Source organism: Cervus elaphus, chromosome 19, assembly GCF_910594005.1.
Source record: "Cervus elaphus chromosome 19, mCerEla1.1, whole genome shotgun sequence".
Classification (NCBI taxonomy): domain Eukaryota; kingdom Metazoa; phylum Chordata; class Mammalia; order Artiodactyla; family Cervidae; genus Cervus; species Cervus elaphus.
The window spans coordinates 74,822,611-74,849,726 of NC_057833.1; the positions used below are offsets into that span (position 1 = coordinate 74,822,611).

The 27,116-nt window shown below is 52.5% G+C and overlaps 1 protein-coding gene across 4 annotated transcripts in view; it reads right to left on the reverse strand.

Moving 5' to 3' along the window:
* Window positions 1-27,116, reverse strand: part of PDE9A (phosphodiesterase 9A) — a 106,243-nt gene that overhangs the window by 74,910 nt on the left and 4,217 nt on the right. For all 4 annotated transcript variants that reach the window (XM_043874724.1, XM_043874725.1, XM_043874726.1 and 1 more), the window contains exon 2: window positions 485-555. In XM_043874724.1, coding sequence (XP_043730659.1) covers window positions 485-555 — 71 coding nt within the window. The remainder of the gene's footprint in view (window positions 1-484; window positions 556-27,116) is intronic.

The following is a 27,116-nucleotide window of genomic DNA, read 5'->3' on the forward strand; positions in this document are numbered from 1 at the left end:
CAGAAAATTCACTTGCTAGAACAAACTGCTGATTGTGGTTCTCGAGGGTAGGTTTCTGGTCTTTTCAACTTACTTCTGACATCACTTTTTTCTTAAACATTGAACTGGATCCCTGGGTCATTTGGTGCTGGGGGACTACAGCCTAAACACTACCACCCTTCTTTATCCTTTCTCCCAAAACAAAGGAATAAATGAAAGAAAGAAAAAAAAGAAACTTTTAAAACAGCAGTTTCTGCCTAACCTCGCCCAATAGTTCACTCCACTAACACAGCTATGGTTGTTGCTGGGCAGCCGACAGCGCTGGCTGAAACCTCCAGGGACTCATCCATTGATTTGAAAGGTCCCATGCGCAGGGTGCAAGATGAGTCCATCAACCCTTCCAGGCCTCCCATCCCCTAGACTCGGCCACTCGGCCTCCCAGGTACCTGCCCCTCCAGGTGAATTTAAAGGCAACCCACTGGTGGGGTGACTCTGAGTCACTCACCGAGGCAGGCCGGTAGCGATGCAGAACAGGTCCATAATATCACTGGAGTTGCAATACTTGCTAAAGACCACCTGCAAAACAGAAGCACACGGCTGTGAGGGGCGGGCAGGAGTGGGGCAGCTGGTTTCCACGGTGATGTCAGATTCCAGGGGCTTCTCTCTGCTCCCGACCTGCAGGTTAATTTTACAAAGAAAAAACCAAAATCACCGTGGGCTCTGGAATGCTACCTGCACATCTCATTGAGTTGACTTATACAAGCCGAGAAAAACATGACTCTCTTGTTCGCTGCAGAGTTGTGAGAAACAATCCTGTCACCCAGGTAAACACACTTGCACGTGACATGCTGCCCTGTTCCCCGCTGGTGATGTTTGATGTACCGCCCACAACCTCGGCTTAATGATACCCCATCTTGCCGGGTGGGTGCGGGAAGCTCCAACGACCTCTGGGGCCATTATGTGAAAAAACAATTTTAAGGACATTAGCTTAAAAATAAAAGATTGCCTTTTAGGATTTGGGGACTGGGGCTGCAGGACTAAATCAGACAGGGAATCACAATGAGAAAGGATGTGGTTAGAACCATGGGTCCACACAGGGAACAAATTTCATGCAATGCAATTCAGCACCCAGCCTGGGTGTCCCCGCTGGACAGAAGAGAAACACATTCACACCAGCACTTTTTGTCTGAGGGGTCTCAACTGTGAGTGTGGGCTCCAGAATCGCTCCCTGGGAGATGGGGCTTCAAGTAGAGTCCGCGGTTGTTCTCCAAGGCTGGACGGTGCACGGACAGTCCCCGCCAAGGCTCCTGTTTTCATCACAATAGCTGTTTTCCTTCAAGTTCTCCCTGGGAATGGCTGTAAGGCCCCTCTGCTCACCAGCAGGAGTCTGAACATGGGCAGGCCACGCTGAACAGAGTGGGGATTTCTCAGTGCCCAGAGCACCGTTTTTTTTTTTTTTTCCCAGCCAGATCAGTCTGCATCATTTTTAAATTGGAAACAGTGAAATAGAGCAAGTAGATATTTTCCCCACAAATGTGGCCGTTCCCTGACTACCACAGCTCCTGTGTGCCACTGGCCTGGCAACGCTGAGACAAAGCCAGCACCCCCGTCCAGGCTGCCCACTCCAGCCCCACCCCAGGCGGTGTCTGCACTCCCCAGTGACGGGGCCAGTGATGGGCACGTCCACCCGGTGCCCACCGTCCTGGCTCAGTGCAGCTCCACCAGGACCCCCGCAGCCCTCTTGCATTGGCCCTGCAGGCTCCCGCCCCACCACCCTGCCTCCATTTCTAGCATTCAGGCCTGCTGGTCTGTGCAGAAGCCTTTGCTGCCCTGCGTGTCCATGGTAGAAGGAAGGTCCACCACCCCGCTGGGCTCCTGAGGTTCTGGAGTATGTCCCTGGAGCCTGTGTCCTTGCCAAGCTCTCAGCCCGCCTTCGCTCTAGTCCACGGGCACCCCTCCCTGCCCTCCTTGCTTCCAGGGCCCTGCTTCCCAGGGAGGGGCTCTCTTCCCCTCTCTTCTTCCCAGCCATCAGGACTGGGTGCAGCTCCTCCACAGGGCCTCCCAGCTCCACTGACGGCAGGGTCTTGCCTTCATCCACCGCGTTCTCATGACCGCACACCTCCAGGGGCCCTGCACAGGCCCCTGGTTCACGCCTCGGCTTCCAGGGCTGCGCCCGTGCGGGGTGAGGGGTGGAGTCCGGCCATCCCACCACTGACGAGGGGCCATTTCTGACTTTCCCGTTTGAACCTTTCTGAAGTTCATGTCCATCTGGTACAGACTGACTTTGTAGGTTTTCTCCAGACACCAGTAAAGGGCAGTGGTGGGCGGGGGCGGACGGTAAGTCAGCTTTGTCTGTGAACATTCGATTTGCCCGAAGACTCCAGAGAGGGGCGAGGTGGCTTGCAGGTCATGACCAGATGCTGGTCAGGAGTGGAGCGTGGCTCCAGGAAGTCACTGCTGAGCAGGCCCTCCCCAGGGAGGGAGGTGGGAAGACAGACCCAGAGCCTGAAATATCCGGGGGGCCTCGACAAGAAGTGAGTTTGCCCAACTTTATAAGCATCGCTGATGAAATCTAGAGGAGAGTCTTTTGTGATGGTTTCCTAGCCTCGGGATAGCAAATAATAGAAGCTGTAAAAAGTCCAATTATGAAGCCTTCCAGCAAAACAAGTCCAGGAGGGCCCACAGGGCACATTGCCATTCTCGCTGCCCCTTGTGACTGATTCAGCTCAACCCAGGGAGGGAGGCCAGCCTTCTCCTGTGTCCAGAACAGGCTTAGAGATTATTTTTGACACCAGGCTGGGGGGTGGGGGGCTAGAAGGAAATCAGAAATAAGCAGAAAAGACTGCATTGAGTGTCTTCCATTGCAATGGAAAACCATGCTGTGTCCATCTGTAAATCCATTTCAGCACGCCTCTACTGTACAGAAATGCCTGGTTCTTTGATTTCTCTTTTGAACCAGTTGTGACATCTTACCAGTTTCCTCCTTCAGCTAAGACGTTTGGGTAAAATTCTTTGATGTGTGGCCACTTTACATGTGTGTCTGATCAGGCTTTCACCTTATTATTAATAGTTGAGAAGCCTTTAGTGGGGACAACACATGTGAGAAGCTAGGGGTGGAACATCACATGAACCTTAACATCAGCATCATGTGAATCTAACGTGGGATGTGCCCAGGCAGCCCTGCTCTTTGCCAGGTGCCAGGAGAAGCTTCTGGCCTAGATGGGTTGTTCCTGGCGTGGGAAAGCAGCCCGTGCCCCACAAATGCGTGGTTGGCGTGGGAAGATCCCCCAGGCAGCCTGGTCAGGAGGGCACAAGGCTCTCTGTTCCCACGCTGAATCATTCTGCAAATCCTTTATCCTCGATCCAGAAATAAACAGCAGTTAAAAAAAAGAAAAGTGTTGGTGAAATGAAACTTATAAGTGAGATGCGGAGACAGCAAGATTAACAGAGGAATAAAGATTTTATATTGCCATCCAACTAGAGGCAGAACTGGCTGCCGTTCATCAGTAAGCACGACGGATCACCCCAACCCTTTCCCGGGGTTTGACTGGCAGCTCCGCAGTGTGAACACAAGACAAGAGAAAAAAACGAGAACTCCAAGGCCTCTCGTCTGCAGAACGCTGATCGTTCCTTGTATTCAGGTGGGACCTGTGAAGGTCACGGGACACTCTGGTGCTGGAACCCACTAGTTGCCTGCAGAGTCAGGAAACGGACACTCAGGGAGCGCCAACCACCTGCCAAGCCCCGTTCCAAAGGGCCCCCACGGGAAGCAGCGCAGAGCTGGACAAGGCTCCCTCGGGCCCAGCCGGCACGTGGTCAGGGAGCCAGGACCACGGCCCAGGCCTCCGTCTGTCCAGTGCACACGTGTGACCCAAACACACGCTCTTTGTGTGTGTGTGTGTGTGTGTGTAATCACTCAGTCGTGTGGGACTCTTTGCGACCCCAGACTGTAGCCTGCCAGGCTCCTCTGTCCATGGGATTCTCCAGGCAAGAATACTGGAGTGGGTTGCCAATTCCTCCTCCAGGGGATCTTTCTGACTTTACTAAGCAATTCGGAGCTGGTGGCCATTGGGGTGAGCCCCAGGGTCACGGGACCCAGGACGACCACACCTGCCCCCCACGAGATCACTGCAGGAATGGCCCTGGAGAACAGAAGGGAGGGAGGCCAGATCACAGGGGGCGGGGGGAGGGGCAGGAGAGCCCAGCGTCTTGACTTGGCACCAGCACGGTTCTGATCTTGGTACCAACAGCACCTCCACCAACACATTTAGAAACCGGGGCTGGAAACTGTGTGACAGATGGTCAGAGCGCTGCCAACCCGCGTCTAGGTGGCCTCGGGGTTAAAGAGGCAGGACGGCAGTTTCTAAAGGCTTGGGGGTGACTTCCTGTTCATTCTGAGTCTGGAGATCTCCTCCAGGGATGGGATCCTATTGTGCTTTCCTCTCTCTACCCTGGGAGACCCTCTTCAGAGGTTCATGGAGGGGAGGATGCAGAAAGTGGCCCCCGAGTTCCCGTGTTTCAGCCAGACACTGCTGTCCATGTGTCAAAAAGCAGGTGGACGGATGGTGTCCAAGCCCCCAGGCAGCTTAGATAATCGAGTTTCTGGTTTCAAGGTTAGGAGGATGGAGATTTGATCATTGCCCAGCAGGGCTCCTGGCGGGCATTCTGTGGTCTTCCTGCAAACAAGCCAGAAGGGAGAGGTTTCACGTTCCTCGGGAGAGGTTCCAACCAGGACTTCTTGCCGGGAGACACGGCTCTGTGTTTCAGCACTAGAACACTGTACAGGAGCGGGGACCCGTGTGAATACAGAGTGGCTGAGATGATCCGGAGTGGAAACAGATTCTGATGGGGTGGCCGGGAACCAGGACTCAGGTTGCCCAGCAGTGGGGAGGGGTGGGACTCTAGGCTTCAGAGGGAGCTGCACAGGCCCTGAGGTTCACCCGCAGACGGGGGCAGCCCCACCCGTGCGTGCTGGACCCGTTCCAACAGGGAGGGTCTTCCACCTCCTGAGAGGGCCCTGCATCCACTTCCCCACCTTGGCTCATGGGCGCTTCCAGGGCTCCCCTGAGTCTGCCTCTCCATTCAGGCTGTGATCTGGCTCACCTGCTGTGTTTGCATGTGTGTGTGTGTGCGTGTGTGTGAATCTGAAGGGTGCAGAATGAAGCCCAAAGTGTCCTATTTTTTGGGCTTCCCTGGTGGCTCAGCGGTAAAGAATCTGCCTGTCAATGCAGGAGACACAGGAGACGTGGGTTCGATCCCTGGATCAGGAAGATCTCCCAGAGAAGGGAATGGCAACCCACTCCAGTATTCTTGCCTGGAGAATCCCATGAACACAAGAGCCTGGTGGGCTACAGTCCATGGGGCCACAAAGAGCCAGACGTGACTGAGTGACTCAACAGCAGTGGCAGCAGTCCTACTTTCCAGTTTGGACTGGCTGGTGCGGTGAGATGCCTCTGGTGACCAGCCCATCAGTTCAGCAATGGACTCTGTTGTGGGGAAACTGCCTGGACTGTGACACGCAGGGTTTTACGAAGCTCAGGCTCTGTCCCCTGGGGCTCTGATTCCACTCCCTGCCCCCGTCTGTGCATCCGTGACCGTGGTACATGGCTGGCCAGCCCCATGACAGTCGTGGCTGCTACGAAAAGATGCTGTGTTCCGTCTTTGCCAGTGTCAGCTCTGATTTTTGCAGTATGCACTTGAGGGTTATGGCCCCGACACACACAACTTGAAATCCCCATGTGAATTCACACAGGTGAACTTCTTAAAAGAAAGTTTCCCCAAATGCTGGTATTAATGTCCATGACCTGCTCTCCTCTGTCTTTTTGCTTCCCCCTCTTTAAGGTGGTGGATGGAGGAGTCCAGGGCTGGCTCCCGGCAGTGCAGGCACAGAACGAGCCTGGCGGCAGTGGCTGGGGCGTTCAAACACATCAAAGATCGGGTGTAGCATCCTTCCATTTGGGCTCCACAGGTGAAAATGACTTGTCATGGTCCCTGCCCCATTTACTCTGGCCATTTCAGCATCGACTCAGCCCAAATGTGGCTGCCAAGGACACTATTTCCCTTCTGAGTAACTGGGAGCAGTAACATGGGAGGGGCAGTGGTTAAGAGAGCAGAGCAACCTAGAAAGCAGAGAGGCAGCCAAGACAACCTCTAAGCACCCTCAGGGGCTGCGATGCTCGCCCTTCCACATCTTGGTGCCCTGAGAGTGGTTTCCTAACTCTATCCGAGGCACTTCCTTACAGCTGCTGAGAACATTTTTTGCTGGGTTTGTCAAACTCTAGTTTGGGTTGGCTTAAAGTCAGTGACCACTGGAAGCTGTGGGTTTCTCACTCGACATTTGTGGCTCCATGCTGTGAAATGCTCCCAGTCCTGGACAAGTAAGATAACCAAGTGGCAATTTAGGTTTAGGCTGAGTTTTGCAGTCTGGGAAAGCCAAAACCCACCGCGATCACAAAAGAAAAGTTCAGTGTGTGGATGTTGGGCAGGCAGGATGAGGGCTGGTTGGAGGCCTCCCGAGAGAGTAGTGCGTCCCTGGGAATTCTCTCTGCAAGGCCGGCTAAAGTTTTTTTCTTGAGAGAGACATCTCACAGGGCTCATAAACCAGGATGGCATTACTTCCCTTTCAAAGTCATTAAACATTATCTGTGTCAGGTAAGTTGTGCTTTTGGGGTTGGTTGTAAAACATGTCATTACGTTCATTGTCTTGCTGTGACGCTCACGCTGAATGTGAAATTTTTTATCGACTGCCTTAGCAACAAATTTCACAGAGCGTCTTTGAACTTGGAGTAACGAATCTTGAGCAAAATCTTCCTAATTATAATTCTTGTGCAGTTTTTCCCCCCCCGAAGTGATTTTAAATGGCTGCAGCTGAAGAAGAGAGTGGTTGGGGTGGGGAGGTCTGCAGACACCAGGATGTGAGGTCCTGAAGGAGGCAGGGGAGAAAGGCAGGTTGTCCTTCACGAGGGCACATGGTGAGCTCTGCTGCTCCAGGTGGTTCCTAGCTCTGCTTCCTCCTCTGCTGATCGGACCTGGAGGTTCTTCCAGCGGCGTTCACTCTGGCCCCCTCCTTGCTCCATCCACGTGGACTATGGATCTCAGCCCCCAGCATCTTAAATCTAACACTTCACCACAGCTGTATTTACTCTTGTAACTTGATGATGATGAATTATGCATGTCCCATTGACATCAGAAATCTCCACCCAACCAAACGAGGGTACTGACTTCTAAAAATAGCCACACTGGCCTCCAAGAAATGGAAGGAAAATCATCACACTGGCAAGAACGACAAAGGAATAGAGAGCCCAAACGTGGAAGCAACCCAGATGCCCTTCAACGGGTGAATATTAAATAAACTCTGGTCCATCCGCACTGTGGATGAATTACTGATTTAGACAGCTGAGATGGATCCCAAGGGATGTATGCTATGTGAATGAAAGTTAACCCCCAAAGCTTACATACTGGATGGCTCCACTCATATGACATTTCTGCTATGACAAAGTTACAGAGAACAGACAGCGCTGGGGTGGGGTAGGGGTGGGGGTGGAGGAAGGAGGTGGGTGTGGTCATGAAAGGGCTGGACTGTCTTCTGCCGTGACTGCTGGAGGATACCAGACCCTACGCATGTGATTAAATTGTACAACTCCATACACGCCCTCAAATGAGCACAAGAAAATGAGGAAGTCTGAATAAGGCGGGGGACTGTCCCACTGTAACATCCTGGCCATGACCCCAGACTGTAACTTTGCAGGACGTCACACTGGGGGGAACAGGGCGAAGGGCACGCAGATCCCACCGTGGCATCGCTTACAACTACACGCTAATCTTCACGTTTCCCCAAGGGCTTATCGGAATAAAGTGAGGACACCAGCTCTGGCTGGGGGTGGAGAGAGGGACACCCTTTGAGGAATGTGTGCCCAGGTAGCCCTGCTGGGAAGAACTATGGCCACATGTGTGCCCTCTGACCCAGAATCCTGTTTCCAGAAACCGATTTTAATCTAAGTTTTAATTGTAATCTAAAACTAACAGCAAACTTTAATAATAATAAAAGCATTTATGTGGACATCCCTGGTGGTCTGGTAATTAAGACTCCACACTTCCAATGCTGGGGCCATGGGTTTGATCCCTAGTCCGGGAACTAAGATCCCACATGCTGTGCTGTGTGGCAAAAAAAAAAAAAAAAAAAAATTTATGAAATGCTAGACAGTGTTCTAGTCACTTCCCAGGCTTGGGTCCAAACCACTGCCCTGCACGGGCCCTTCACAAGCAAAGAGCTAGTGGAGGTGTTCCTTTTGTGTTTATTACTGCTGAGAAATGGAATGAAGCTAAACGTCTCAAAACAACAAAAAGACTGCATCTTAACTAAGTCTCTAGGATGGAACATTATATAGCCATTAAGATCATGATTTTGAACACTGCTGCTTCTGTCATGCTGAGTGACAATGATCAAAAGAAAAAATTATGTTAAAGAAGATGATCCTGTCTCTCTCCATCTTGCTGAAAACACCAGCAGGAGAGGTCCTGAAATGTTCGCAGCAGTTTCTCCTGTCTGGTTCTTTTCTTTTCTTTTTGATACTGCTCTGTAGTTTTCAAATATTCTACAATGAATACATGGGGCTTTTGTAACCAAAAGTGATCTAGATCCAGAAGCTTGATGTTAATAATCAATAACAGAACTGGCTTATGAATATTCTCTCCTAACAGCAGGCTGCGCTGCATTTACATAAGAATCTTGGGAGAGGGGTAAAAAAGGTCTTTACCATTTTTATTTGGAAAGAATACTCTTTGGCTTTAAGCCAAGAGGATGAGAAAATTAAATGACAGTTAGCCAGAGGACAAAATTCAGAATTTAAATAGCATTTGGCAAGGAATGGGGTGGGGGGGGGCTGCTGTGTGAGCCGGGAGCACTGGAGAGAACCAGAAGGTGGGGAGAGGCAGGGACCCTGTGGGTGAGGGGACAGGGTGGGGAGGATGAGGCCGGGCGCCTCCTGGGATAGATAAGAAAGCAGGTCCCAGGGTTCTGTGTCAGCTGCAGGGACACAGGCTGAGATGGAGCTGGAGGGACTGGCCACAGCCCCTGGGGGACCCGAGGCTATGCAGACAGAAGGGGCTGCAGAGAAGGTGGTCCTCACCACCCCCACCATCACTCCCCACTAGTTCCAGTTGAGACTCACCGCCCACACAGCAGGACTTCCTGGTGAAGAATTTCTACAGTGTCAGAACCTAATCTAATGCCCGTCACACCCATGTGTCTTCCAGACCCCACGGTGACCAGGATGGGTGTAGGAGGAGTTCTCCTAGGGGGCTGCAGGGAGCCTGGGCGGGTCCCCCAGGGGTCCAGACCAGCAGGTGGGGCAAGACCATCTCTGGGGAAGCTATGCCCCAAATTTGGGAAGGGGGTCTGATTGACCAGCACTGCATCCAGGTTTCCTTCCTTTAAGTAGGTCTATGTAAACTCCTTTAGACACTAATTATAAAGCAACTGCGAGCGTGTGGGAACCGTGAACTTCCAGATGTTCAGGTTGGATTTAGAAAAGGCAGAGGAACCAGAGATCAAATTGCCAACATCCGCTGGATCATGGAAAAAGCAAGCAACTTACAGAAAAACATCTACTTTTGCTTTATTGACTATGCCAAAGCCTTTGACTGTGTGGATCACAACAAACTGGAAAATTCTGAGATGGGAATACCAGACCATGACCTGTCTCCTGAGAAATCTGGATGCAGGTCAAGAAGCAACAGTTAGAACTGGACATGGAACAACAGATTGGTTCCAAATACTGAAAGGAGTACGTCAAGGCTGTATACTGTCACCCTGCTTATTTAACTTATACGTAGAGTGAGCGAAAGTGAAAGTCACGCAGTCGTTTCTGACTCTTTGCGACCCCATGGACTATACAGTCCATGGAATTCTCCAGGCCAGAATACTGGAGTGGGTAGCCTTTCCCTTCTCCAGGGAATCTTCCCAACATAGGGATCAAACCCAGGTCTCCAGCATTGCGGGCAGATTCTTTACCAGCTGAGCCACAAGGGAAGCCCTATATGCAGAGTATATCAAGCAAAATGCCAGGCTGGATGAAGCACAAGCTGGAATCAAGATTGCTAGGAGAAATATCAATAACCTCAGATATGCAGATGACACCACCCTGAAGACAGAAAGTGAAGAAGAACTAAAGAGCCTTTTGATGAAAGTGAAAGAGGAGAGTGAAAAAGTTGCCTTAAAACTCAACATTCAGAAAACTAAGATCATGGCATCCGGTCCCATCACTTCATGGCAAATAGATGGGGAAACAATGGAAACAGTGACAGACTATTTTTTTGGGCTCCAAAATCACGGCAGATGGTGACTGCAGCCACGAAATTAAAAGACACTTGCTCCTTGGAAGAAAAGCTATGACCAACCTAGACAGCATATTGAAAAGCAGAGAGATTACTTTATCAACAAAGGTCCATCTAGTCAAAACTATGGTTTTTCCAGTAGTCACGTATGGATGTGAGAGTTGGACCATAAAGAAAGCTGAGCACTGAAGAATTGATGCTTTTGAAATTGTGTTGTTGGAGAAGACTCTTGAGAGATCCCTGGACTGCAAAGAGACCCAACCAGTCAATCCTAAAGGAAATAATCAGTCCTGAATACTCATTGGAAGGATTGATGCTGAAGCTGAAACTCCAATACTTTGGCCACCTGATGTGAAGAACCAACTCATTGAAAAAGACCCTGATGCTGGGATGGATTGAAGGTGGGAGGAAAAGGGGACGACAGAGGATGAGATGGTTGGATGGCATCACTGATGCGATGGACATGAGTTTGAGCAAGCTCCTAGTTGGTGAGGGACAGGGAACCCTGGTGTGCTGCAGTCCTTGGGGTTGTAAAGAGTCAGACATGACTAATTGACTGAACTGAATTGTGTGTGCGTGTGCGTGTGTGTGTGTGAGATTAGTGGCTCAGTTGTGTTCAGCTCTTTGCAATCCCATGGATGTAGCCCACATCCTCCTCTGTCCATGGGATTTTGCAGGCAAGAATACTGGAATGGGTTGCCATTCCCTTCTCCAGCAGATCTTCCTGACCCAGGGACTGAACTCTGGTCTCCTGCATTGTGATGGATTTTTTACCATTTGAGCCATTAGGGAAGCCCCTCTAAAGCAAGTTACTCAGCTGTAATAACTTAAATACCAACACATCTGGGGAGGGAGATGTCATTCTGGGTGTCAGGTTCACATAGTCAGCACCCGTGAGGCTGCCCATGACTGCTGTCCTGAGACCCTAGTGGCTCGGATCTACATGCCTCCTGGCCGGTGAGCTGTAGGGTCTTCCTGCTGGGGTTTTCAGGCCTGTCCATGGCCGCAGGATGGCTCCTCATGCAGCCTTCTGGGGGTCAGTGAAATGAGCTGAAGCTCACTGGTGCTGCCGCCAATGTAAGCCTACGGCTGCCAGCCTGAACCCCAATTCCAAACTCAGTGCTCACACAAGGAACCTTTCTATTCCCAGTAATTCTCCAGTGGGGGCTGTACATTTGAATTATCAGAATAAATGAGTACTAATACAGTCATTTAACTGTTTGTGTAAGCTTTATATTGTAGGACTGTATGTAAAATTTTTGAGAGAAAAACAGTTCTGTTGCTAAAGTTATACAAATCACTGACTGTTGGCCCTCAGGGCAGAGGGGGCACCTGAGAGCAAGGACAGTGAGTGACTGCCCTTAGCTGGCTCCCTCTGACGGAGTGGGCCCTGGATCGGCTGCAGCCCCTGAGGTTCCCACAGTCTCACATCCCAGGATCGCCCTGAGCTGGTGCCAGGGTCGCGCACTGCTCCAGTCACATGCAGAGCAGAGGGGTGGATGGGGAGGAGTCAGAGAAGTGACTTCAGGCCCAGCTTCTCCTTTTCCAGCTTGAGCCAGGGCAGGATTCCTAACCTTGAGGCTCTGACTCTTCCCCTGCAGAGTGAGCATTGTCATACCAGCGTGAAGCCTTCATCATGACATACAGAGGGCCCAGTACATAGTAAGTGCTCCACTAAGTGGCAGCTATGATTACAGGAGGGCCCCCTGAAATTCATGGATATCTTCCCTGGAGATGGAGAGGCATCCCCCTGACCATACCAAGGCCACGTTCACAAGCAAGAGGCACTGAGGACTCACAGCCTTGACATCAACACGTCAGCATCTCTGGGTGGTTTCATATGTTGGGACATTGGTGCCCAAGCAGCCTCCTGCCTCAACACGCTGAGGCCAAACTCTGCATCTGCTGGTTTTAGGTTAACAGCACTAAGGATACCAATCCCACCAGCAGCTCCACCATCACCACGATCACCTCTGGCATCACCACCATGACTGCCAGAACCATCACCACTGCCATCACCTCCACCATCACCAACCCCCATCCCCACCGTGACCACCACCATCCCTTACTCAATCATCACCATCACCACCACCACCTCCTCCTCCTTTACATCCACTGTCACCACCACCATCCCCATCATGACTACCACCATCCCTTACTCCATCATTACCACCACCAGCCCCACCATGACTACACCATCCCTTACTCCATCATCACCATCACCACCACCATCCCCACTGTGACTACACCATCCCTTACTCCATCATCACCATCACCACCACCCCCACCATGACTACACCATCCCTTACTCCATCATCACCATCACCACCACCAGCCCCACCATGACTACCACCATCCCTTACTCCATCATCACCATCAATACCACCACCATGACTACCACCATCCCTTACTCATTCGTCACCACCACCAGCCCCACCATGACTACCACCATCCCCTACTCCATCATCACCATCACCACCACCATCCCCACTGTGACTACACCATCCCTTACTCCATCATCACCATCACCACCACCAGCCCCACTGTGACTACACCATCCCTTACTCCATCATCACCATCACCACCACCAGCCCCACTGTGACTACACCATCCCTTACTCCATCATCACCATCACCACCACCAGCCCCACTGTGACTACACCATCCCTTACTCCATCATCACCATCACCACCACCAGCCCCACTGTGACTACACCATCCCTTACTCCATCATCACCATCACCACCACCAGCCCCACCATGACTACACCATCCCTTACTCCATCATCACCATCAACACCAGCAGCCCCACCATGACTACACCATCCCTTATTCCATCATCACCATCACCACCACCATCCCCACTGTGACTACCACCATCCCTTAGTCCATTGTCATCATCATCATCACCACCACCTCCTCCTCTATCTCCACTGTCACCACCACCATCCCCACTGTGACTACACCATCCCTTAGTCCATCGTCATCATCACCATCACCACCACCATCCCCACTGTGACTACACCATCCCTTAGTCCATCGTCATCATCACCATCACCACCACCATCCCCACCGTGACTACCACCATCCCTTAGTCCATAGTCATCATCACCATCACCACCACCATCCCCACCGTGACTACCACCATCCCTTAGTCCATTGTCATCATCACCATCACCACCACCTCCTCCTCTATCTCCACTGTCACCACCACCATCCCCACCGTGACTACACCATCCCTTACTCCACCATCATCACTACCACCACCACCACCACCATCTAACGTGGTTGAGTCCACGCTCCGGCCAAAACCTGAGTCAAGAGTCTTACACCCTGTGACCCTGGGTCCTCGGAGGAACCTCCTAAGCTTGGAGTATCATCATTCCCTCAGCTCTCAGATGAGAGCTCTGACACAGAGAGAGAACCTGGCCTGACCAGGTCTGTGTGGTCCTGGATACAAATGTGGGCCACCTGGCTCCAAGCCCAGAGACGCGTGCAGTGCTGAAATCAGACTTTAATGGTGGTCCTAACGGGAAGCAGATGTGGTCACTTGGCCTCTTTTCTGCTGTCACTCCCCCTTACGGTGTCTACATTCTATCTGCCTTGTTCTTAAATTACTGATATTTCTGATCACCTACCTGGAGTGAATATTGATTTGCTCCCCACGCTCGGAAGAAAATAAACCAATCCAAATTCCTTTCCTTTGTCTATCAGACCATGACTCATTTTTATATTTTTTATAAATTATTAAGCTTTTATAGGGCTCTGCCTTCCCTCAAAACAAACCAGAGTATTTCAGTCTGGCCCCAGTGCCCATGCTCCAGCTCCACGAGTTAGAACTCACCAGGCCAGCTGTCAGGACAGCTGAACGCCAACTCAGTGGTGGTTTTGCTATCTTTGGGGGAATTAAAAGCTGAATTTCTATTGCTTTTTCAGCACCTGGGAATTATGAGTGTTTAATATATAAAACAAACAAGCTACAAAGAGACCAAGACCCATATCCCACATTTAACTTTTTTTTTTACCATCCCTCAAGGAATACACATTTTCACCAAAGGAAAGATTGTAGGCTATCTCCCCATCCATCCATGTATATCTGCAATTCCTCTGCAGTCTACCTCAAATTATAAATTGCATACATAAAGGTGAATATAATGTTCATTCCATCCTCCCCCTTGTTTCAAGAACATGTCACAATAATGTCACATTCAGAATGGATCACTGCTAACCACCAGGCAGGCAATCACATCTTCTTTGTCTAAGATAAAATCTGAATTAGACCTCATTTCTCTTTCCAATTTAAGAGGTATTTTTCTGGCCCTGTCATTTGAAAACATAAGATAAAAACAAAAACTACCATTTATTACTATGAACCAGAAACATTACGTACATTCCCTGAAAAAAAAAAAAAAGAGAACTTTTATACATAATGGAAATGGTCTGTTACTACAAAAGCTGAAGGCCTGGCATAATGGAACCTCAGTCCCCATCTCCCAGCTTCCACAATTAGCAACACAAGATCCATCCTGCCTTCTCTGTCTCCCAACTTCTCCCTCCATCAGGGTTATCTGAAAGCTCATTTTAGACATCATACTATTTCATGCATGTATTTAAGCATGGACCTCTAAAATATAAGATCTCTTTCTTAGGGTTTAAGATAAGCCACAGTGCTTCTGTCACATGCAAAGAAAGCTGACAACAATTTCCCTTATTATTTCTCAGATGTCATATATCTATCTTTAGGGCATGTTTTGGGGACCATAAGTAATATGTCTTCTCTGACAAATAAACGACAAGGAACGCAAAGGGGATTAAAAAAAATGGGATAGAAAGAGGCCAAGGGTGACAGCAAGTAAATGCACCCTGTGGATCCTGACTTGAAAACAAGTGTGCGTATATATGTGTGTGTGTGTGTGTAAGAAAGAGAGAATGGCCCCCTTTTCTTGCCACTTATTTGTCTTCAATTCTTCAAGCAAGCTTTAATGGTGGGGACTGTTATTCCTATCTTGCAGATACTAAGGTTCAGAGAGGGGAGGAACCCTTCTTCCAAGGTGACATAGCAAGTGAGCAGGGATGAAAAGGAAGGGCGGCTGCCAGTCCAGCAGCAGGCGATGGTCAGAGCGAAGGAGCGGGGAGGAGCTGGCAGCTCAGTGTGATAAACCGTCTCAGATGATGGGGACCAGCGGTGGGTGAGGCCAAGAATCATGGATGCGCTCGGGAGGAAGCACACGCAGTGCAAAGCCTCCTGGAGCTGTGACAGGGTGAGCCTGGGGCGAATGCAGAGAGAGGCCCCAAACTGCAACCTCGTTGCAGAGCCTGCAAGGCTGGAGGAACCCGCCGAGGAAAAGCCTTCAGCCTGGGCATCAGGACCTGACTCTGTTCCTTCTCTAATAAACTGGGCACCCCAGGCAAGTCTTCCAACGTCTCTAGTCTCTGACATCTCATCCTCAGAGTGGACAACACCAACTCCACCTGCTTCACAGTGTTGGGGGGCTCCCTGGAGCAGCCTCTGCCCCAAGCCCCACACGTTGGGATGACCAGCTCACCCCACAGGTGAGATTCCTTCTCCCTGAGAGGCACATTCACCACACGGACCTGAAGCCAGCCCTCCTGGTTTACCAGCTCATGGACTCTGGGATCATGGGCAAATGCCTTACCCTCTTCAATGCACACCTTCCTCTTCTGCTACGTAGGGAAGATACACAGCCTCTATAGAACACTTCCCAAGACTTCTGGGATGTGTTAAGTGTGATCCAAATGTGTGCCAGGCAGGTACCAGCCCCATTTACAGATGCGAAAACGGAGGCCCAAGATCATACAAGCAGCATGGGACACTGGTGGAGGCAAACCCCATTCTGCTGAAACCCAGGCCATGGGAAAAGTAACCCAGAGGGGTGGGAGGGTGATTGAGGCTGATGTTCTGAAGCACATCACCTCCCTAGCATCACCTTCTCTGGGGTCCAACACACAGGAGGCCTTCAATAAACATCTGTTAGGTGAGAGCATTTGAGAGGCACATTGGTCTCGCATGGCATGAGTTAATACAATCAAACGCAGAGCAAGATCTGCTGGGGGAGCAGAGAGACATCTAAGGCCCTCCTGTCGCCTGTTGCCGGTGGCAGGGGACGTGGTGATGTTCACTATACACATGAAACTAAAGGCATACGGGACATGTCGGTGAAAGAGGGCTGGCCGGGAAGGTCAGGTGGACCACAGGAGCAGGGGCACGGGCTGGGGCTGCCGGGGAGGTGCGACCCCCTCGCTCAGCCCCACGCACACTCCAGACCAGCGATCCCGTGGGGTTTAGGGCACAGTGACCACATGCAGAGAGCCTGCAGAGCCCAGGAAACGCGGGGCCAGCAGAAGCTGGAATGTGTTTACAACCATGCGGCTGACATCCCTGCAGTCCCTGAATAATGGCCCACTCCCTCCAGTATTCCTGCCTGGAGAATCCCATGGACAGAGGAGTCTGGCGGGCTACAGTCCATAGTGTTGCAAAGAATCGGACATGACTGAGCAACTGAACACACCCCACAGACTGTTGTTGTTTAGTCGCTAAGTCGAGTCTTTATCATCCCATGGACTGTAGCCTGCCAGGCTCCTCTGTCCAGGGGATTCTCCACGCAAGAACACTGCAGTAGGTAGCCACTTCCTTCTCCAGGGCATCTTCCTGACCCAGGGATCAAACCCAAATCTACGACATTGGCGGGTGGATTCTCTATCGCTGAGCCACCTGGGAAGCCCATGCCCCTGAGAGATACCCTCCCCCTAACCCCAGGAACCTGTGAGTACTGCCCTACAGTCTCTGCAGGTGTGCTTAGATCCTGAGACAATCCTGGATGATGTAGGTGGGCCTAAATGAAATCACACAGTCACCAGGTAGGCGGGGTGAGAGCTAACAACACACAGAGGAGAAAGTGATGTGAAGAGTGTGGGGCAGATACGGACTGGAGGATACTGGCCTTGAAGACTGGAGGGCTGTGGCCATAAGCAGAGATCCGCCAGCAGCCTCGGATGTGGGAAGGGGCAGGGAATGGATGCTCCCCCAAGACCTCTGCCAACACCTTGACTCTGACCCCAGTGAAGCTCATTTAGGACTTTCAGCTTCCAGGACTGTGCAAAAATACATTTCTGTTCTTTTTGGTTATTCTTCTTGTGGCGATCTGCTACAGAAGCCCCAGGGATTGGGCACAACTTGACCTTCATTTTGAGATGGCTGGAATCTCTTTTGCAGGTGATAGGAGTCCTTTAGAGAGTTGGACCATAAAGAAGGCTGAGCGCCGAACTGATGCCTCGGAACTGTGGTGTTGGAGAGTCCCTTGGACTGCAAGGAGATCAAACCAGTCAATCCTAAAGGAAGTCAACCCTGAATATTCATCGCAAGGACTGATGCTGAAGCTGAAGCTCCAATACTTTGGCCACCTGATGCGAAGAGCAGACTCCATGGAAAAGATCCTGATGCCGGGAAAGATTGAAGGCAGGAGGAGATGGGGTCGACAGAGGATGAGGTGGTTGGATGGAATCACCGACTCGATGGATATGAGTCCGAGCAAACTCCAGGAGACGGTGAAGGACAGGGAACTCTGGTGTGCTGTAGTCCATGGGGTTGCAGAGAGTAGGACACGACTGAGTGATTGAATAACAATGAGGAGTCCTTGATGCTATGTGGAGTGCGTACAGGACTGGGATAAAGCTTCAGGATGGGACTAGGGAAGGACAGGCTGAAGAGAGGAGACATTGATGGCTTGGAGGGTCAAAGGCTGCGATTCCCCCACCTCCCGTAAGAGCTGCTGTGGGTGTGGGGCAGGGAGGTAGAGAGGTTGGAGGGAACAGTCCGCAGTTGGAGGAATCCTGTCCTGGTTAGGGATGTTCAACAGCAGGACTCGGCCACCCAGACGCTGTAAACCCCCGCCTCCTCGGGCTCAGCGGGATCTCAGGGCCCATTTCCCACCCAGTCGGCAGCCGCCTTCTCCCCACGAAACCCATTTGTCACGGCTGAGCCACTCAGCACTCTTGTCATCTCTCTGGGCTACTCTGTGTTTTTTTTTCACTGTTGGTGTCTTTACTTCTGATCCACTGTTATAAATAATGGATCACAGGCGACTGAAAATGCAGAAAGCGACGAACTAAAAGAATAAGAAATGTGCTGAAACAGGGCTGGAGGTGAGGACGTTTCCCAAGGTTTCCCAGTGAGAGGCAGCTCATGACCCAGAGCCCAGTGCTCCCCTCGCAGCCTCTGCTGCAGCAGAACTCTGAGTGTGGTCCCAGCAGATCCACCCTGGGGTCAGGGCTCCTGGGTGTCCCGGGGCAGGGAAGGTGCAAAAGGGAAGGTGCTGGGGAGGACCTGGGGCCCTGGGGACCATCCACGGGGAGCCTGGTCCCAACACGCAGCCTCTCCCACCCTGTTTCAAAGCAGATGAAGAAGGTGGGGGTTGGACAAGGGCAAAAGACAAGAAGAAACCACGTGACAGTGAGACCCAGGACCAGAAGGCGGGAAGGACCCCTGCCTCCAGCTCAGGTCAGACCGCAGCAGACATGGGAAGCAAGCATCCGGTTCCATCATCACTTCTCGGGCAGGAATGAATTGGGGATCCGGGAATCTGAGGGGCTAGGGAAGCTGTGCCTTTCAGCCTTTTCCAGAGAAGGGTCCAGGCTTTCTGGGCTGTATTTGGAGAAAGTCTTTAAGGAGGTAATTAGGTTAAAATGAGGCAACTGTATGAGTTTCCTGGGGCTATTGTATTAATTGGCCAAGAAGATCATTTGGGTTTTTCTGTACAATGATGTGAAAAACCCGAAGGAAATTTTTGGTCAACCCAATAACAAGATATCACAAAAGGGCAGCTTAAACCCACAGAAGTTCATCCTCCGTTCTGGAGGTTGGAGTCTGCAGTGGAGGTGGCGGTGGGTTTGGGTCCTCCTGAAAACCCTCAGGGAGGGTCCATCCTGTCTCTCTGCAGTTTGGAGAGTGGCCAGCACCCCTGGGGCTCCTTGCTTTGTGGATGCATCGACCAGGCTTTGCCTCTGCCATCTGTTCTCTGAACGGGCACACCTCCCTCTTCTTCAAGGACAGTCACGTCCAGCCCTGCCTCACCTCATCTTGGTTACACCAGCAAAGAACCTATTTCCAAACGTAGTCCATTCACAGGTTGTTGGGGGGGGGTGCAGTCAGAACATGGGCATATCTTTTGGGGGGACACAATTCACCAGAAACAGTGGGAACCCCCAGGAACAAGGCAAGACGAGGCGACAATGTGGGCAGACAGGAATCAGCCAGAGGAACATGGGCCATCACACAGACACCCTGGTGAGCAACGGTGATCACATCGAGATGGGAGGCGGGGAAGGAAGGCTGCTGAAGGCAGCTGGCCGTGGGGCATGGGGGAGCCAACGAGCTTCCCTGTGCAGTGGAAAGAGGCCTTCCTTCTTCCCTCCATCACCCCCTGCATTTCCTTTTCTTCTTATTGTTTGAAATTTCATTAGCAAAATTGAGCATACAACATTATGTGCCACCTGGACAGGAGGGGATTGGGGAGGCGAATGGATACATGGATGTGTATGGCTGAGCCACTTGGCTGTTCATCTGAAACTATCACAACATGGTTAATCAGCTATCCTTCAATACAAAATAAAAAGTTAGAAAAAGAAAAACGGTTTTCCTGCGAGAATACAAACATCTTTGGGCATGGGCAATGGTAGCCTCAGGGGGGCTCCAGTCCCACTGTCCAGCTTCTTATCCAGACAGAGGCCAGTGTCCACCACCCGGAGAAAACCCCCAAGGGCATACCCTACACTGAGGCTGCTACAAGTGCCTCCAAAGATCGGGGTTTCTGCTCAGTGCCGCTGGACTTTAAGGGGTACTTGTCCCCGAGGTAACATCGGCCGGGCGGTGCCTCCCGGGCCACACTGAAACCCTCATTGCCCCAGGTCACACAGCATCCACGTCACCCAGCGTGTGGAGGCCGTGTGGCCTGAGTAGCCTCCACACCGAACCAAACAATTCCTCTTGGGCATGCTGTTCTTAGAGTCTGACGCCCGGGGGCTATGCCCGGGGCTCACGGCACTTGGTTGAAAGCCGATACCCACAAGGCTCCTTCTTCCAGAAGCCAAGCCTGGTGTTGCAGAGCAGGGTGGGAGCTGGAGGGGTCATCACAGGGCTGGAGACGGAGTCAGAGACCCCAGACTCAGAGAGGGCCCTAGCTACAGCACCTCCATCTCAAGAGAGGCCCTGGGCTTCCGGGAAGGGACTGGGAGGAGAGCGACTGTGCAAAAGATGAGTTGGGAAAACCAGGGTGTGGGGTTCCTCACCCTGTCATGTTCCAGGGGGGAACGTGGGGGCACAGGGAGCAGGGGTCAGGTGGAAGGAGGTCTCGACATGTCCGTAGTTCAGAACATCAGCTGCGTCCGGCAGTGCATGAAGCCCACACCCTCCAGACTTATTTACCGAAGCCCACAGACTCGGACCCTGATGATCAGAGCTTAACACCCTAGGCGCCTGAGACTTGGCCTCCACCCGCCCACAGGGCTGCTGCTCCTCCGTCACCCAGGCATCACCTGCACAGGTGTGTCCTCTTCACTCCCCGAGGCTGTGACCCGTCTCATCCACCTTTTCTGTCAGTGCCAGCCAGCACTGCTTCAAGAAACATTCCTGGAGGAAATTCACTGCTTCTACACGTTTCCCCATTAAAACCTGGCCACCAGAAGTGCCCTCCACACCCTTGTTCCTTGGAACATTCTGTTTGTCTCTGCCCAGAGGGCACAGATGCCATCTCTCATCTCTGCTCTTTGTGGCTCAGCCTTCAAAACACCACATGCAGAATCTGTCTCCCATATATGCTGGACCACAGCTGCACATCCTGGCGGCTCCAGGGGGCATCCTGGGCCATCCCTGGAGTCACGTGTTTCAGTGATTTCTTGTATTTGCTCCCAGCTTTTGATTTTTCTGTTATTAACAGCGACGGTAAGACATTTGAGGCTTACATAAGAAGCTTCATTGAGAGATTTTTTTTAGAGTATGTACGACCATTAATTTTGAGTCTTTAAGTACTGCCCATGTCTCAACTTTTCCCCATGTGAAGCTTACATAACGCAACTCTGAGTGAAAACATCTTGGGGGCTGCTCCCCAAAGCACCCTGGAACTGGGGCGTGCAGCAGACAGGCTCTAGACAAGCCACCAGCCACACCCGGCTGCTGCTGCTGCGGCTGACAGTCAGCCTTTACGTAACAAGGAACGACGCTCTGCGTGAGCTGCTTTTGCAAATGTAAACTGCAGGTGGAGAGATTATTGAAGATCTCTAGATGATCATGTCAAATGCACGGCCTCTTTTTCTGTGATTTGTAACGCTATGAAAGTAAAAACAACAACAAAAAATCCCCAAGGCAGAAGCTGTGAGGATAAAGGCAGCCTGAGTCACTGGGCTCCGCTAACTGTTCTGCTTACAGAATGAATCAATGTGACGTGCAGCCGGCCTCGGGGATGCCTGAGTCCCCTGGACAGCGCCTGGGTGCCCCGAGCCTGCGGGGCTGGGCGTGGTGATGGGAGGGCGGTGGCCGCTTTGCCTTGTGGCTGTGTTCTATCTGGGCTAAACTGAGGAGGATCTGCCTGTGACAAACGGTCCTAACTCCCACCATCCACGGGTGGGCTCTGACTTTGTCTCCCTGAAGCTCCCCTACCCCGCACCCCCACAGGGCCAGGCAGCTCCCCCAGGCTGCACACGAGGGTTGGAGGGACAGACAGACAGCGAGTCCCCCCAGGCTACAGGGGCCAGCGACTGGCCAAGCACGCTCCACACACGGCTCGCTTCCACAGAAAGGCTTCTTCCGCCTGTAAAATTACTGTTAAGTGCTTGTGAGTATCTCTACAGCCCTTTCCAGCAGAATAAATGAACCAGAGGCCTAGAAACCCTAACGCAGCTGGAGCACGTGCAGACACGCAGGCCGCCCCACGTCACTACCCAGGCTGGTGGTCCTGGGGCATCCAAGCCGAGAGCCTGCACTGGGCGGGGTCACGTCCCCCCTTCCCACCCTCCCTCCTCACTGCAGTCCCCACAGAACGCTGCCTCAGAAATAGTCGGAGGAGAAATGAAAGGCATTCCCGGTCTTGTCTTTCCTGGGAAGAATGGGGGAAGGAGTGTGAACTGGGGGCCAACCTGGGGAACACAGTCACCAGTGTCATTGAGCGGGACGCACCCGTGGGGCTGGCCCGGCCCTTCGTTCCACAGACCATGCATGGACACGGCCCTGGGCCTGGAACGATGTGGAGATGGACAAGGCCAGGGGTCTCGGGAAGGCTCCCCCAACAAGCCACAGAGATTTGGTAACTCAAATCCGTGACACAGATAAATAAAAATAAAAACAAGACCTTACAGAGCACACACCACGCACCACCCCATTTCGGCACAGGGCACACACAGTTGAATATCATCGCAGCCACCCTGTGAGGTAGACGCTGGCTTCCCCCCACCACACAGATGAAGACACTGAGGCACGTAACCTGAGTGCACACTCATGGGTGCAAATTCACACAAACTGCACCCCTCCCTGGACTGATGCTCTTGACGCTGATGTCATGCTGCCGGTAAGCGGACTGAGTGTAATTGCATCGGAAAAGCATCTGTCTTCCCTTGAACAGTTTACTCTCATCCCCGGCTGCTATACATCACACTTCATGGACCACGCTGCAAACACCCGCCCGAGATGAACACAACCAGGTCTGGAAAACGGGAGGACTATGGGAACACAACGTTTTCCAGAAGACACAATAATGCATCATTGCAACAGACCTACTCTTTGCAAACTGAGGAGAGAAGAGTGGAAATGATTCAGGTTTACAAGATAGCAGACAGATTCATTGATGAATAAATGGATCGGCAAGATGTGGTCCATCCACACAGGGCAATCTGACTCAGCCTTAAAGAGGAAGGGCATTCTGACAGCTGCCACAACTTGGATTAGCCTTAAGGATGTGATGTGCAGGGAAGAAGCCAGCCATAAAAGGACAAATACTCTATGACACCCCCCTCTACAGGAGGTGCCCAGAGAAGTCAGATTCACAGAGACAGAAGACAGTGGTTGGTGCCAGGGTCTCCGGAAGGGGACAGAAACGCAGTGTTTAGTGGGGACAGAGTTTCATTTGGCGAAATGAGAAAGTTCTAGAGATGGATGGTGGGGATGGTTGCACAACAGTGTGAATGAATTATTGCCTCTGAACTGTACATGTAAAATGGTGAAGATGGTAATGTAGCATGTGAATTTTATTACAATTTTTAAAAATTAAAAAAAATATTAGGCAGGGAATCTGAATCCAAATGAAGAACATTCTGGGTCTTCTTTAATCATGTCTAGATTGAGTTAAAAAGCAGAGACATCACTCTTCTGACAAAGGTCTGTACAGTCAAAGCTATGGTTTTTCCAGTAGTCATGTATGGATGTGAGAGTTGGACCATAAAGAAGGTTGAGCGCTGAAGAATTGATGCTTTCAAACTCTGGTGTTGGAGAAGACTCTTGAGAGTCCCTTGGATGGCAAGGAGATCAAACCAGTTAATCCTAAAGGAAATCGGTCCTGAATATTCATTGGAAGGTCGGATGCTGAAGGTGAAGCTCCACTACTTTGGCCACCTGATGCTAAGAGCTGACTCACTGGAAGAGACCCTGATGCTGGGAAAGATTGAGGGCAGGAGGAGAAGAGGGTGACAGAGAATGAGATGGTTGGATGGCATCACCAACTCAATGGACACGAGTTTGAGCAAGCTCTGGGAGTTGGTGATGGACAGGGAAGCCTGGCGTGCTGCAGTCCGTGGGGTCACAAAGAGTCAGGCAGGACTTGGCAACTGAGCAACAACAGAATCAAGGTGCTGAAAGTTTCTGTTTAGGCAAAAGTTCCCACTGGGTGAACAGCTCTGGGAATTGAGAAGGAGATGTGGTACCTGGTGGAGGTGATGGAGCCGATGCAGGGGACAAGCAGGCAGGAGTAGGGTCAAGGCTTTGTGGATATGACTTTTTTGAGGCTGAAAACGCTTGGTGCCATCTCCAAGGCAGCTGAGTGCGCGGTGCAGTGACCCACAGCACAGCTGTAAACTGGGGCCCAGGGAGACGCGCGTGCACTTTTTAGACTCCTGCAGCTGTATCTTCAGGTGTGCACAGTCTTAGAATACATTTTTCTCAGAAAGATTCACAACCCTGGAAATGCAAATAGCCACAAAAGCATGAGGAAACAGCCCGCTAAGTCGAGCAAGAGGCTCCATGTCAACGCCTTTCGAGCTGGGCCACGGACGTGCCCCTTCCATTGGCCACGAGCCATCCCCGTCTGGAGCCCAGGCCTCTGCCCCACCCAGGCAAGGGCTGTGGGGGCCCTCTTCCATCTCATGGCCTGTCTGTCTCGAGTGGGGAGGGGTGGAGATGGAACATGGAGAAACCCTTCAGTGGGGTGGGACTGGGCTACCTTGTCACAAGGACACCTGAGGTCCCTCTGAGTCCTCTGGGGACCCTCTTAGACCTTCTTGCCAAAGTCCGCCCCTCCGCCTCCCAGGCCCCAGGAGTGCAGCCTGCCAATCGCAGACAGCAAACCCAGGACAGGGGTGCAGGGTCCCAGCCTGTAGTAACTCTAGGCTACCTGTCCACCCAGCTCCCGCTGCCCACAGCCAGGCTGGTGTCCGGGCGCCCATAACTGGCACAGGGCTCAGCATCCTGGAGGCATCCCTTTCATCCCTCATCTGCACGTCGGTTCTGACGGGGCGCTCTGCCTGTGCTCTTCTTCCCTGATGCCCAGGGCTGCATTCTGCATGTTTCTGAGGCCAAGCAGCCCCTCAGCCCACAAGGGCTCTGGCGAGACCACTGGTGCCCTCGCTCAGGGCATGAGGTAGCCCTGCTGCCAGCAGGCATTGCCTCTGCCAGGCTGGAGAAGGAGGTGTCTGGGCAGTGGGCCCCGGGGCCTCAGGGCCTTGGCACTGCCCCCTCTTTGTGATTATTTGTCACGGTGGGCTCACAGACGCGAAACTGAGGATGCCGAGGCACTGCCAGGCTCCTTCCAGAGTCTCTGAGGGGATAGGGAGGGGGGCCAGGGGACAAGATGCACTCACTGCGCCTCTGCAGGGAGCCAGCTCTGCCCTGGGCTCCATATGGGTGCTGTTCAGAGCCATCCGCATCACCCCATGGGGGGCGGGGTGCCAGCATCGCACCCACCTCATCGGGGAGAAGGTGACCTCCCTGGGGTCTTCCGCTGGCAGAGCCGGGCACTGAGATGCTGTGTCCAGCACCATGGCCTCCGCCCACCACATAGGTGACTTCGGAGAGCGGCCCTGTCCCCTGCACTCGGCCCACAAGGTCTCCACATCATTATCCTCAACCCCGATGGCATTAGTGGGGTTCAGGCCCCCAGCCAACCCCCTCCCAGGGCCTCAGGGTGTCAGAAAGTGTCTGGCTTAAGAGGCCTCCGACCATAGCCCGTGGGAAAGAGGAGGGAGATCTGCAGCCTCCTGGGCCCCCCGCAACTTTGGGCTAGAATGCGTGAGACCGTGCGCCCGAGACGTCGTGTTCCGGAGCACCCGGCGCGGCCCCTCAGGAGTCAGGCGGCTGCACTCTAGCGGCTGATCTATTTGGTAAAGAGACTGAAAATGGAGACGCGTTGATGTTCACAGCCCAGCTGGAGACACAGTGTCATCACGGGAGAGGGGCAGGGTCTCTGCCCCATGATGACACAGCCGCCTCCATTTACACTGAAACCGGGAGAGGGTGTGGAATGACCCCCTTTCTCCAGCTTCCTTGGCTGCAATTAGCTTATGTTACCATTTCAATATCCTTTTAAAGCTTTTACATTAGGAACATTTAAAGGAAGATAAATGACTTTGCTGGGACTTCGGAGGCCGACGAAGGGGAGCCGCCGTCCACCTGGTGGTGATGTGAGGAGCCAGACAACAGCAAAGCCAGAGAACTGTGGAGGGTCTTTCGGACGTTCCCCCTACAGAAGAGTCAAGACCCTGCAGGTGGGCAGGGAAGGGAGGCTCTGAGTGAGGGGCGAGCCAAGCACACGTCTGAGGGTGAAAGGGACTCTCCACTGGGCTTGGCCAGGTGGCCAGACAGACATCCCAGGAGGGGAGACATTTCATGAGCCAGGGAAGGACTCCAGGCCTCGCCACGCTGACCACACTGGACAAGACTGCGGCAGGGGCACCCTTCAACAGAGGACAGGACTGCCCTGATGATGAGCAGCCAGCCTGAAAGGCCAAAGCCTGTGTTTGTGCCGAAGGCAGGGAAGGCTGCATCCTTGGAGGGAGCAGGGTCGGAGCAGGACAGGGGGACATGGGGAGCCTGTGGCAGGGCAGGCAGAGCCAGGGCCCCCAGAGCAGGGAGGAGGGCCTGAGCCCCAGGGAAACCGCTGGGGAGGGGATGGCGGGCCTGGCCCTGAAGGTCCACGGAGGCTAACTGCTGGCTCCCGAGGAATCCATGGCAGGGCCCGGGGCCCCAAGTGGCAACAGAGCCAGGTTGAGAGGAAGGCAGCACATGGAGAGGAGCCCCAGCAGAGGAGGGCTTAGCTCTGGGGCGGGGGGGGGGGGGGAAAGGGGGGGCAGCCCCAGCGGCGGGTGGGGGGACCCAACCACAACCAACCGTCGGGAACTGGGAACAGCCTTCTGCTGACATTTCAACAACTTCCCAGGGCTCTCTCTGCTCTTCCTTCCGGGATTTTCTCATTTGTTCCATTGTTTCAGAGCAGAAACGACCGAGTAGAACTCAAGCGGCTGGTGCCTGTTAAGACCTGGATTCCAGCTACAGAGCAAGGCGGGGACGCAGCTCAGAGCGGCTGGGGGCGGTC